Here is a 13,395-nt window from a genome sequence, read left to right as displayed (position 1 = left end):
CATTCAATTTACTCTTTGAACAAGTATTGCGTATATATGCTGGGCACTGCCCTAGGTGCTGGAGATTTAGCAGTGAACAAACAAAAATCCCTGTCCTCAGATTATATTTTACTTGGGGACAAACAATAAACATATAAATAAGAGGCATAATATGTCAGAGGTGAAATATTGTGGAAAACAATAAGGCATGAAAAGGGAATAAGAATGCCATAGGGAGAGGGGGTTGTAGTTTTAGAGGAGATCAGAGGCCTCATTGAGAAGGTGACATAGAAGCAAACTTATTTAGGTGAAGGGGGTAAAGGAAATAAGTTAGCTGGATACCGGGGGAGGTGAGGGTAAGTGGGGTGTGGTTGAGAAAACAGGCCAGTGTGGCTGGAGTGCTGTGGGGCCAGGGAGACAGAATAAATGAGGAGAGCGAGCATCTGGGGAAGGCTGTATGGAGGCCATATATGTAGGTCTCTAGAAAGATTCTGGATTTTACGTAAATTAAACAGCATTGGAGGAATCAGAGAACGGAGTGGGTATGTTCTAACCTGTTTTAAGAGGATCATGCTGGCGGCTGTGTGAGATGAAGATGGAGGTGGGGCAAGGGTGGTGGCACGGAGCCTTGCTAGGAGAATGGTGGTGGTGGGCTGGACCAGTAGTGAAGTGGACGAAGTGAGACATAGCTGGATTCTGAATGTACATTTTGATGGTGAAGGTTACAGAATTTGCTAAGAAAGGATGGATGAAAGAAAAAGGCAGCAATCAGTGCTGACATCAGGCATTTTAGTCTGAGTAACTGGTAAAATGGAGCTACCAATCTTAGAACTACTGAGATTGTGATGACTGAGGGTGAAACAGGTTTGGAGAAGGACAGCAACTAAAAAACAGGTTTGTCACACCAAGAAATGAAATGGGCTAATATATTATTTTACTGTTGCACTAAATGTAAAAGGTAGTAATTTTTCTGTTTATTGGTTTAGTTTCCACCTGAATGATAAACCATAGCTACTGAAGCACTTTTTGAACTTTTATTAAAGTATGCCTTAAACAACCAAAAATTTTAAACTATTCACAAATATGTAATCAGAAATGTAATTACAGTAAGGACTGATTTAAATCGTAGTCTCTTACTAAAAATGTCTATAAATTAGCTCTTTCATACTTTGACATTAAAATAATGGCAGTTGGGGCAACTTTGGGAGATCTTGTAAAGAACAAGTGAGCCACTTGTAGAGGTCATGCAGTGGATGACCACTTACATCTCTTTAACCTTAAGGCAAGCCTATTCATCATGGTGATTTCAATCACTAAAACACACTGCAATGCCCGCTAAACTATCAAAGAAAGCTGAAGTTACATTCAATACAATACGATGTGTAATATCATAATATCCATTCCTCAACAGTGTTGGGTAAGAAAGAATTTACTACCTGCGCAATCTGTACCTGGTACCTGGAACATTTTGATTGTAAGGATTAACTGAGGGTGACTGATATATGTACAGTCATTTAAAACATAAAATGTTACAGAAAGGCAGGTTGTAATGTACCAAATACAAAGGCAGATTTTTAAAAATATGAGCCACAAAGATGTTTGATGAGTTCTTCAAGGGCACACACTATTTGGTGGCTGGTATTAGAATGTAATTTTTTCTTCCTGCTTTCCGCTGTTAGCAAAAGTGTTCAGTCTCACAAGGAAGGCTTTAACCAGGGCTTTTACTACATCTCAAGCAGGAAAAAAACTGCTGATTTACAAATGTAGGTGCTTCATTTATTATTATATAGTATCAAGACATTTCTTCTGCAAAAGAGCCAAATATCTTACCCATAAGGCAATAGGCAATGAGTTTTTGAGGCTTGTTTTGTAATAATTCCACAAATGTTTACATTTAATATAAATATGTTTTGGAAATACTGTAACATGACAACCCTCATTATATCTGGATTCTATATTGCTTATTACTGTGTGAGGTCAAATGTCTTAATTTTGTGTTTTTTTTTATAATTTACATTTTCATGAGAAAATGTAACAACCCTAGTTTACAGAATAAATTACACAGAGTATGGCATATTATATCATAAACACCACAGAATCTTAATGTCCAAAAGATAATCTTAGATGTTATCTACTCCAAGCTTCTAGTCAATCTTAATTCATGTTTATTTATGCACTCAGATTATGAAGATAATTTCTGATAGCATTACTGCTGTATTCCTTAGTTTCATATATCAGTCCTATAATCCCTAGTACCTCAAATTTGCCTAATATCCCATGCTTGAACCTAAGTTATAGTTACTACTATAGAACTTAGTAGAACCTAAGTTACTATTGTATTCCTTAGTCTCATACCTCAGTCTCATATATCAGTCCTACAAAATTAACCAGAATCAAAGATACAGTTCAAAATACAAAGTTCGCCTTTTGGGTTTTTTGGGTTTTCTTTGGTTTTCTCCTTTGAATCATTTCTCCCATATGCTTAGTGCCTAAGGCACAATAATCTAATTCTGGCATCAGAAAGCACTGCAAACTCACTTACCCTTAAGTCCGAGTTTATATTTTCAATGAAAAGGAGGTACCTGAAAGAAGTTTATTTAGATTCCACCCTATCTGTCCCCTCTACCACAACCAAAAATATACACCCTTATCAACCATTAATCATATTAGGAGAGAACTTAGTTTCCCCCACTCCCATTCCATATATATAAATGTTCCAACAATTTATTGGGTTTAAAAAATATGTCATCTTCTCTGTCTTGGTTAGTAGAGTCCTGAACATATTTAGACAGGGTTTTCATCTCACTTTAAATCCAATACAATCACATTTACTACAGACCTTGATTTATACATAGGACCAATTTTCAGAGTGCTAGGAGAAACAGTAGCAAGAAGAACCAGTTTCTTCTCCTTCTCAAGCTAGTTTGTCTTTTTTAGTTTCAAATATTGTTAAATTTGAGTAACATAATGGTATATAACTAAATAAACACATAGGTAAATATAAAAGCAATTTACGTTTTCGCCTCTTAGTCGCCATCTTGTCATGTAGATGAATTCCATAGTATGATCCTTCCCCATAATTTCACCATTGCACAGCACATCCAACTTTAAAAAGAATAATTGTAGATCTATTAACATACTGTTGAATTCAGAAGTATTTTGCATATTTTTTGAAATTTCAAAAAATATTCAAATAGTTGGAACAAAAGTATTATCATTATTTTCAATAGGAAGCATTTATTCTTCTCCTAAAGCATTAACAATTTGGATGTGTTACTTATATAGTGTTACTATGCTGTATACTATACACAAGATACTGTTTATCTTGTGCCATATACCTGTATCTCAAGTTCATACACATAATTTACAAATGCAATGTAACCTTTCTTAGTCCAAATCTCCGTCATGTCTCTTAGCGGTTTAAGGCATAGTTCTGTGACTGCTCCTTTCTGAACAAGAACCTGCAGAAACCTCAAAGTTCCTCTCAGCTCCTTCGGCTTCTCAATTTCTCTCTCAGAATTCTTTTACCTTCCCAAGATTTGAAGGGGTTACTTTCTTCTTATTAGTTTGGGGTTGAAGAGGGAAATGAATGAATGTAGATACAATGATTTATGGGGCCTTAAAGGTATATGAGAATTTTCAGTAATTACCAGTAGTTATTAATTTGATACAAAGGTTAGGACTATGCCACAGGTCTGTGTCTCTTAGGGCTGTCTGGCTTCTCTGGTTTGCCTGGCTGGTAATTTGCACAATACTTACAGGATCCTCTTCCCACTTTGCACAAAGCTTCGAAAAAGCGTACTTATCAGCGTTAACTTTTGCTCCAAGTTGCAGGAACCGAACAACCCCTAAATCTTTAGGAAGGCTACAGGAACTGTGGCTATAATTCACTAATTCAAGAAAGCATAATTAAGCAAATGTTTATCATCGATCCCTATAAATAAAATAATATTTTAGTTCTCTAGCTATTAAAAACAAACTGGAAAGATTTCATTTGAAGTGTGGGAGGGGAAGAAGAATGAGTTTTAAATAATTCTGCATCTGGCTTGACAGAGACTATAGTTCTGAACTTTAAGATGAGTATAGTTTCAGTTAATTGTATTAGACTTGTAAAGCAAAATTATTGATTTTTTGATGATTTATGACTTATATGGACCTCAAAATGTTTTTCAGGCATTATTTTATTAACTTTTGAAAGAATAAAGGAGATAATTTCATTTTTTAAATCTTTTTTGTAAATTAATTCATAAGCAAAGTAAAGGGTCTTACTTAGGATGCATTTTGCTAATCACGTATACTGCATCTGTTAGTGTCATTTAACAACTAAACTATCTTGCCCCAGTTAGCAATGCTGTTACAAAAGCTTCAGCTGTCAGGTATTTCATTAAACCATCCCCTTGCATGCTAGGCAGCAAAGTAAGTGGGGAACTGAAAAAGATTCCCAAAAGTCATAGGAAAAGTCCTTTGAATTGGGATACATAAGGAGGTGTCAGTGTACTGAATCTGTCCCCCTTCCATCTTTGTTTAAAGGGAAATATATACATGCCAGAAGTAAGACTATGTAAGAGTAATAGTTCTCTTAGTAATAACAGCTTCCTAAAAATTAGAAAATGTTAACTCAATGAATTAGACTTAAAAGGAAATAAAACCACACATGGTATTTTGTGTGAAGAAAATAAAGGGCAAATCAAATCATAAAAACAATTTATTGTCTATTTTTCACTGTAGTTGTATCCATACATTGTTACTATCATTTATTTTTACCAAGTACATTGGGCTTTGATACTTCCATAATATTTTCCTAAAAGTTGATGTCTCTAGAATTTTAAAAAATATTTGTAGAACCATGCCATAATAACAATTTTCAACCCATAGACTAGTCATCTGAAAGAAATTTTCAAATAAGCTCAGGATGAGAGGCTTCCTCAAAACATGGACATAATACCTGTTAATGTCTATCACATTTTATTTCTCCTCTGATGACTCTTCATGATATTCATATTACTGCAGGTAAGCCAGAAAAACTATGCTGCCTTTCCTTTGATGTCTTTGTTTATACAGGAAACTAGTCCTGGTCTTTAATTTTCTTTTCTTTTCTTTTTTTTCTTTTTGAGATGGAGTCTCACTCTGTTGCCCAGGTCGAAGTGCAGTGGCATGATCTTGGGTCACTGCAACCTCTGCCTCCCAGGTTCAAGTAAGTGATTATTGCCTTGTCCTCCTGAGTAGCTGAGATTACAGGCGTCCACCACCACACCTGGCTAATGTTTATATTTTTAGTAGACACGGAGTTTTACCACGTTGGCCAGGTTGGTCTCAAACTCTTGACCTGATGTGACCCACCAGCCTCAGCCTCCCCAAGTGCTGGGATTACAGGCATGAGCCACCATGCCCGGCCAGGTCTTGAATTTTCTAGCTGCTATCAGAACTCGAAAGGGAAGAAGGGGAAATTAATGAGTTGTAAGATTATCATTTAGGCAGGTTAGAAATGATAGCCATATTTCCTTACTATGTTTTAGTCATAACTCTAGGATTAAAAACATTCTCTAAACATGGAACACATGACAAGCTATGCTGTGATCAATATCACGGCAGTTTACCTCTTCTGTAAATAAACTGGCAAACTACATTTATGCAGCTATAATATGTTAGTTTTATCTAGTGCTAAACAAAACCACTTCTGCATTTCATGGAACTGTGATTACTTATGAAATTCCTTGTGATAAAAAGACAATGTTTTACGTTCTGAAGAAGTCTATAAAGAATTGGTAATAATGGATCTCAAAGATCTCACATAAAAATGACATACCCTAAAGCATGAATACATTTAGTGGTATATTTATTTTGGGAGTACTTAATGTTAAGTTTTTTAAATATCTCTTCTAATTATAAAACACTAAATGTATTAGTATCATAGTTTATTCAGGATATGTTCAATTAGAAAATACATATTACCTAAGTAGAATAATACATTCTGAAAATTAAATTTTTAACATGAAAATAACCAAAGTTTCCACAAAAATTAATTTGAATATATTCTCAGTTTTCACTTTTGTTAGAATTTTACTTCAAATCAGAATTATCACAATGATCAAGCTTAGAGATTATTTAACTTACCTCATAAGAACTTGGAAGTTTTAGTTTTAAACTTAGAAATTTTTTAATAGTTCCCACAGTTACACGTGTAGAACATCGAATGAATTTCTTCATTAAACCCTAAAGGAAATAAAGATTACCAGTTAAAATGTTCTATCTTGCTTCTGGTGAAATCAGAGCTACCATTTCCACTATCATTTTGAGTATTTTTAAAATATATTGTGAAAACATTTCAATTTATAGCTTTTTAGTACTTGCGAGCAAAAATATTCCTAATTATTGGATACTTATATGACATTCTTCAAGAATGTATTATCATGTGTACTAGGAATATCCTGGCAAATAGGCAATCTGCTTACCTCTAGACATTTTAGTAAAGAAAACATGAGTTTAAACTAAAAAGAAGAAAAAAGGTCACAAAAAGCATAAAAATATTTTATTATAAAGTATAACTTCTGAAACATGAGGGATATTTTCTAAAATATGGTATCACAGCTTTTAAATAATTTTAGAAAGAGCAGGGATTTCAAATGGTACTCTGAGGAGCCACAGGGTTCAACAGAGAGAGGCTGGTTAGGCCACAGCATGCCCCAGAAATTAGAAGTTGCATAGTGTGGACCTCGTGTTGGGAAGAATCACGTCTGGTCAGTGTCTGATAGGCTGTGCCAATACTTTACTGAAGAACAAACTTCTATGTGCCTTGATGTGTCTCATTTATAAAATGTGCAGAGCAGTACTAATTCACTCTTAAAGCCTGAATATCACTAAAATATAAGAACCAATCCAGAAGGGACACCCAAGCTGAAAATGAAGCAAAATGAGGTTGTAGACGTAATAAATACAAACCAATATGTGAAACAAAATTACATTCCACAACCTCAAAAGTTATCAGAATACTAAAACACAGAAAACAATAGAATTTTTTAAAGATATTACTCCTATTTGTATGTATAGGAAATGAGGTCAGCATCTGGAACATCATCTCAGTGTTCTTAAATTCACTAAGTCATAACTATTCAGTCAATGTTTATTTCCTAGCAGATGTTTTCCTAGCAAAACATATTCCCTGGCAAAGACCAACAGAAATAAATTAACAAATAATAACCTGGTCACAATACAGATGATAAAGTATCCATTAAAAGAAAACAGAAAAGTTACATTTAAATCAACACATATTCTACCCATTTCAAATGTGAAGACGGATATTCTAGACAGCATGAAAACAAAGCGATAAATGTACAAGTCTATCTTCCCTGTTATCTGTTCACCTTCTCAACTATCCCAAGGTTTCCTGTCAATTTTCTTCTTGCCCCAAACAGCTTACAAAGAATCATTAACACAGTTTTACAAGCCTAAGTCAGAGAAGAATATAGGGGTGTAGGTTGATCATCCCAGTCTGAAATCTGAAATGTCCCAAAATCTGAAACTGAGGGCTGACATAACACTAACTCATTTCAGATTTGGAAGCTTCAGCTGTAAGTATATACAATGCAAATATTCCAAAATCCAAAAAACTTTTGGTCCCAACCATTTTGGATAAGGGATACTCAACCTGTACTGGAAGACTCTTAATTTGTGTATTTTTCATCTGCCAAGAAATCAGGAAGAATCTCCAGAAATGATGTTGGTATCACTACTCATAATCTTTCAGAGATTAATAATAGTTTTTATATTATTCACAAAGTTGTACAACCATTACTATGATCTAATTCGAAAACATTTTCATTATCCTTAAAAGTAACCCAAATCCATTCACAGTCACTCCACAATTTTCCCTCTTCCTAGTCCCTGACAACCCTAATCTACTTTCTGTCTTTATCCTTGTCTGGACATTTCGTATAAATGGAATCACATAATATGTGATCTTGTGTATCTGGCTTCTTTCACTTAGCATGAAGTTGTCAAGGTTCATCCATTTTGTAGCATGTATCAGTACTTCACTGCAGTTTATGACTGAATAGTATCACATTTTCTTTCATTTTGCTTTTCCATTCATCAGTTGATAGATATTTTGGTTGTTTTCACTTTCTGGCTATTATGAATAATGCTATTATGAATATACATATACAAGATTTTGTGTGAACATGTTTTCAATTCTTTTATACAGTAGTCCCTCCTTATCTGCAGTTTCACTTTCCTTGATTTCAGTTACCCAGTCAATGTATCACTGTCCAAAAACACAAAATGGAAAGTTCTAGAAATAATTCATAAGTTTTAAGCTGCATACAATTCTGAGTAATATGTTAAAATCTTGCAGCATCGTACTCTGTCCTGCCCAGGTTGTGAATCCTCCTTTTGCCCAGCATATTCATGCTGTATAGGCTACCTGTCCATTAGTGACTTAGCTATCTCAGTTATCAAATAAAAAAACCAGTGTATACAGGATTATTTGGTACTATCTGTGGTTGCAGCATCCACTGGGGGTCTTGGAACATATGCTCCACACATAAGGGGGGACTACTGGATATGATCACATACTTAGAAGTGGAATTACCACGTCAACTCTTCGAGGAACGGCTAAACTGTTTTCTGCAGTAGCTGCACTTTCACCTTCCCACTAGCAATGTATCAGGTTTCAATTGTCCACATTCTCTAACATTTATTATTTTCCTTAAAAAAAATTTCTGGCCATCCTAGTAGGTATAAAATGATATCTTGTTGTGGTTTTGATTTGCAGAGCCCCAGTGACTAGTGATGTTTCGCAACTTTTCCTGTGCTTATTGGTCATTTTTATAACTTCTTTAGAGGAATGTCTATTCAAGACATTAGCCTACTTTTTTCCAAATTGGGCCATCTTTTCATTGTTGATTTATAAGAGTTCTTCATATACCTGTATATTAAAGGTTTATCAGATATGATTTGTAAATATTTTTCCCATTCTATAACTTTTTTCACTTTCTTAAGTGTCCTTTCATACACGAGAGTTTTACATTTTAATGAAGTCCAATTTATCTATTTCTTTTCTTTTGTTGCTTGTGCTTTTGGTGTCATTTCTAAGAATCCACTGCCAAATCCAAGGTCATGGGAATATCTTAATTTCTCCTTCCTTTTGGAAAGTTATAGATTTTTGATGAATATAGATTTACTAGTTGACAGTTTTCTTTCTTTGAGCACTCTGCATATATTATCCTATTGCCTTCTATCCTCCACAGCTCTCGGTGAGAAATCGGCTACTAACCCTACTGGGGGTCCTTTGTGCATGAGTCACCTTTATATTGTTGCTTTCAAGATTCTCTCTTTGTCTTTCAATAGTTTGATTATGATGTGCCCAGGTATGAATTTCTTTGAATTTATCATACCTGAAGTTTGTAAGCTTCTCAGATGCTTAATGATTTTCATCAAATTTAGTTGATTTTGGGGGGCCATTATTTCTTCAGATACACTTTCCGTCCTTTTTTCTCCATTTCCTCTCCTTCTGGAACTTCCATTATGTGTATGCTGGTAAGCCTGATGATGTCTACAGGTCTCTGAGGACCTGGTCATTTTTCTTTATTCTATTTTCTGTTTCTCAGACTGAATAATTTCAATTCATTTAACTTCAATTTTATAGGTTTTTTTTTTCCTTTGGCTCAAGTCTGCTGTTGAGCCTCACCAGTAAAATTTTCATTTCAGTTGCTATACTTTTCAACTCCAGAATATTTAAAAACATTTAATATGCTGTATTTGGTGAGATCATTCTTATATTTTCATATAGGTGCTCAGACCCTGGTTTTGGTTCTTTGTACATATTTAAATAGATAATTTCAAATCTATGCCTAATAAGTACAATGTCTAGGCTTCCTCAGGGACAGTTTCTATTGACTGCTTATTTTCCTGTGTATGGGTCATACAATCGGCTCTCTGTAACTGCAGTCCTGCATTTGTGAATTAATCACAGATCAAAAATATTTTTAAAAACAATAAAAATAACAATACAATAAAAATAACATAGTATTAACTATTTACATAGCATTTACATTATATTAGGTATTAAAAGTAATCTAGAGATGATTTAAAGTATATAGCAGGCTGTGCACAGGTTATGTACAAATACTACACCATTTTATATAAGGGACATGGGATCTACAGATTTTGTTATCCATGAAGGGTCCTGGAATTAATCCCCAACATATACTGAGGGACCATTGTATTTGTTAGTATCTCTCATATTTTGTTGTTGTTGTTGAAACTAGACATTTTAAATGATATAATGTTGCAGTACTGGAAATCAGATTCCTGCCTGCTCTTCAGTCCTAAACTAATTCCGTAAAGTCTGTATTCTTTACCATATGTAGTCATGAAAGTTTCTGCCTAGAGGTCAGCTAATAATTGAAGAGAGATTTCTTTATACATCTGGAGCCGTTAAGTTGCTCAGTCTTTGCCAAGGGTCTGGGTATGTGTTTGGTGGCATACCACCAATATTCAACCAAGGTGTTGACAACTCTGCCTTAGTCTTCACTTCCTACTCGTGCAGAGCACTTCAAGGTCAGGCAGAGGTGAGAGCTTAGGGCCTTCTCAGGTCTTTCCTGAACATGCATACAACTCTACATATGCACATGGCCCTCTAGATTTCAAGGAATATGTCACAGCTTTTTGAAGCTCCTAGGGACATCTTGTTCTCCAGCTCTTCCATTTAAGCTATTTGGTTAGCCTCTTGTTTGCTCCAAATGTTATCTATACCTCAGGCAGCTGTAAAGTTGAAACATTTGTCTGTAATTGTTTTTGACAAATGCCCCTTTCCCCCACCAACAGAGAAGGCTTTTTCCATGGGGGCAAGCTCCAAGTCAAGTTGAATACTGACAATCTTGTAAGTGGGGTCTCCTAGGAAACAACCAGACAGGTCAAATAATGACCATTCTTTGGCAATGAGGCTTTGAAAGAGCTCTACCTCTATTCTTTTCCTTTGGTCCTGAGAGACTGCAATGGGAAAGCAGGCTGTTATTTTCAAGGCTACTGCAGAATTTGAGCAGGGGCTGGAACTAAAGCAAGTTAAAATGCCATAAAGCTCACCTTTTATACTGAGAGTTAGTCATCTTTTTGATAAAATGCTCTATAGGCATCTATAAGCCTTTGTTTAATATCAGATCTCTGAAAAAGCTGATACTGAACATTTTTGCCAGTAGTTTTATACTTTTATGGAAAAGTGAATTTTCAGAGATACTTACTCTACTCTTTTTATTGACATCCCACTGTTGACTTTGACTTCTGTATTACAAAAGCAGTAGGTATTCTGTATAAATGATACATGCAACTACTGCCCCACCACACTTGTGAATCACACCCCACTGCAGAGGAATGAGATGGCTGAAAAGGCCATAAAGCAATACAGACATTGTGTCTCTGCCACTAAGGGATTTACAGTCTAGTATCAAGGACAACACACACATAAAAAAAGATAGTATCAGTGCCTAGAACTCTTAGGCACATCCTTAATAGATAACAAACTAATCCCTAATTGAGGGATAAATGTAAGTACTACAGAATTTCAGAAAAGGGATTCACTAGGTTGGGAAAAGCATCACAAAGAATAAAAATCTTTGGGTCTTGACAGAAGCATAGGATGGTGGAAGAGGAAAGAACACGCCAAACAGGAAGGGTTGTTCAAAGTTTTAGAGGTCTTAAATATTCGTAACACAAACTTTTATATATTCTAGATACAGATCTTTTGTCAGATATATGGTCTCCAACACATACACACACACACACACACGCACACACGAAGTGGGGGGGAAGACAGAGAGGGAGAGAGAACGAACACATACATAAAGGATAATCACTTGCTTTGAAGGGAGGATTTACTAATGGGTTTAATGGGAGATAAACTTATTAAAAAAGGTGCTTGTTAATGAAGGGCCTTGAATGCTAATGTAAGAAGTTACGACTTAATTGTACAGGCCAAAAGGTGGCAAACTTTTGGCCTGTACAATGGCCATGTCCTCAGGCCAAATCTGGCTGGCCATCAATTTCTATAAGTAATGTTTTATTGAAACACAACCATGCCCATTCATTTACTATTGTCTGTGCTGCTTTAGTGCTATAATGAATAAGTTGAGTAAATTGCAACAGAGACCATATGGCCTACAGAGTCTAAAATATTTACCATCTGACCCTGAGATTGGTCACGGCCCTTACTCTGGGCCTTACACACACTCAGGCAAGTGGCCCTAGCCCTGGATAACAAAAGAAAAATTAAGGGTACAGAAAACACTTAATAACTACTTTAAAAAATGTAGATATAAGGGTGAGCAGCACTAAACTGGGGGGAATTTTGCAGGACTTGGTGACTGGCTGAAAGAAAACAGTAACAGGTCAAAGATGACGTCAAGCTTCAGAACTTATTTGATTGGCTGAAAGACAGTAGTCATAACTGAAACTGCATGTCTGGACCAAAATTAGATGAAAGTGTAATGAATTAGACAACTTAGATGAGTCAAGTTTCTGGTGTTAGTGAAACTCTCAACTGGTCTATTTAAAAATAGAGATATAATATTCGAGCTTGGGAAAAAAAGCAGGGTTGGAAATGAGGCCTTAAAAGTCCTTTGCATAAAGAAGAGAACAACAGACACAAGGCTCAACTTGAAGGTGGAACGGTAGGCGGAGAGACAGGATTGAAAAACTACCTATTGAGTATTATACTTATTACCTGGGTGACAAAATAACCTTATACCACACCTGTGACATGCAATTTACCTATGTAAGAAATCTGCACGTGTACCTCTGAACCTAAAATAAAAGTTAAAAAATCCTTTGCGTAGTTGAAGCCACATAGAAAATGGAGAAGACTTTCTAAAATAGATATAGGGAAAGTATTAGGACATACTCATATATATCAAGTAGAAGGCAAGAAGTAGAGCCAGTGGAGACAAAGCAGGAATGGCCCAGGAAACAAAGGAAGAACCAGGGTAGCTTAGTAAAAGTAATTTATAAACTAAGAATGAAGGTACAAGGATGAAGAAAAGTCCATAAAGGAAAGAGTGAATGGATAAAAGGTCGACTAGAACAGCAAAGTGTCAAAGATGTGAAAATGGAGAACAACAAGCAGGGGTGGTTAATTTTTCAAATAAATTTCTAAAGTTCAATATTTTGTACTTTCATATGAGAAATGATGCAGAGAAGTGGACTTTACATTTGTTTATGAGAAGATATTCAGCCTTTCCATTGATTTAACTTTCACTATGAGCTAGCTCATGTATTAGAGAGCTAAAGGATGACCATGAACTCTATGAAAAAGAACTTCCCAAAAAGGGAGATGACTTTTGGGAAAGATCATAAGAAACAACTGAAAATATTATAAGGATAAACAGGTACAGTGGTCATTTCTGTAAATATGGATGCACTTTATTA

At 35.3% G+C, this 13,395-nt stretch overlaps 1 protein-coding gene and 1 long non-coding RNA gene across 13 annotated transcripts in view; one reads left to right on the top strand and one right to left on the bottom strand.

Annotated features, from left to right (window-relative positions):
* PCGF5 (polycomb group ring finger 5) overlaps positions 1-13,395 on the bottom strand; it is a 73,801-nt gene that overhangs the window by 30,399 nt on the left and 30,007 nt on the right. For 3 of the 4 annotated variants that reach the window (XM_045361187.3, XM_045361188.3, XM_065521137.2), the window contains exons 6-7: positions 6,094-6,192; positions 2,995-3,084 (exon numbers count right to left, since the gene is read on the bottom strand). In XM_045361187.3, the coding sequence (XP_045217122.2) occupies positions 2,995-3,084; positions 6,094-6,192 (189 nt within the window). Of the gene's footprint in view, positions 1-533; positions 714-2,994; positions 3,085-6,093; positions 6,193-13,395 lie in introns of all 4 variants that reach the window. The other variant, XR_010578027.2, reaches the window with a different exon arrangement.
* Positions 1-13,395, top strand: part of LOC123566839 (uncharacterized) — a 149,337-nt gene that overhangs the window by 131,191 nt on the left and 4,751 nt on the right. For 7 of the 9 annotated variants that reach the window (XR_012417941.1, XR_012417936.1, XR_006689492.2 and 4 more), the window contains one exon: positions 5,094-5,173. The exons of the other annotated variants lie outside the window; for them this stretch is intronic. This is a non-coding gene — a long non-coding RNA (uncharacterized lncRNA). The remainder of the gene's footprint in view (positions 1-5,093; positions 5,174-13,395) is intronic. 9 annotated transcript variants of the gene reach the window in all.

Source organism: Macaca fascicularis, chromosome 9, assembly GCF_037993035.2.
Source record: "Macaca fascicularis isolate 582-1 chromosome 9, T2T-MFA8v1.1".
NCBI lineage: Eukaryota > Metazoa > Chordata > Mammalia > Primates > Cercopithecidae > Macaca > Macaca fascicularis.
Note: the sequence above shows the minus strand (reverse complement) of the source record. Positions and strands in the feature narration are given on the sequence as shown.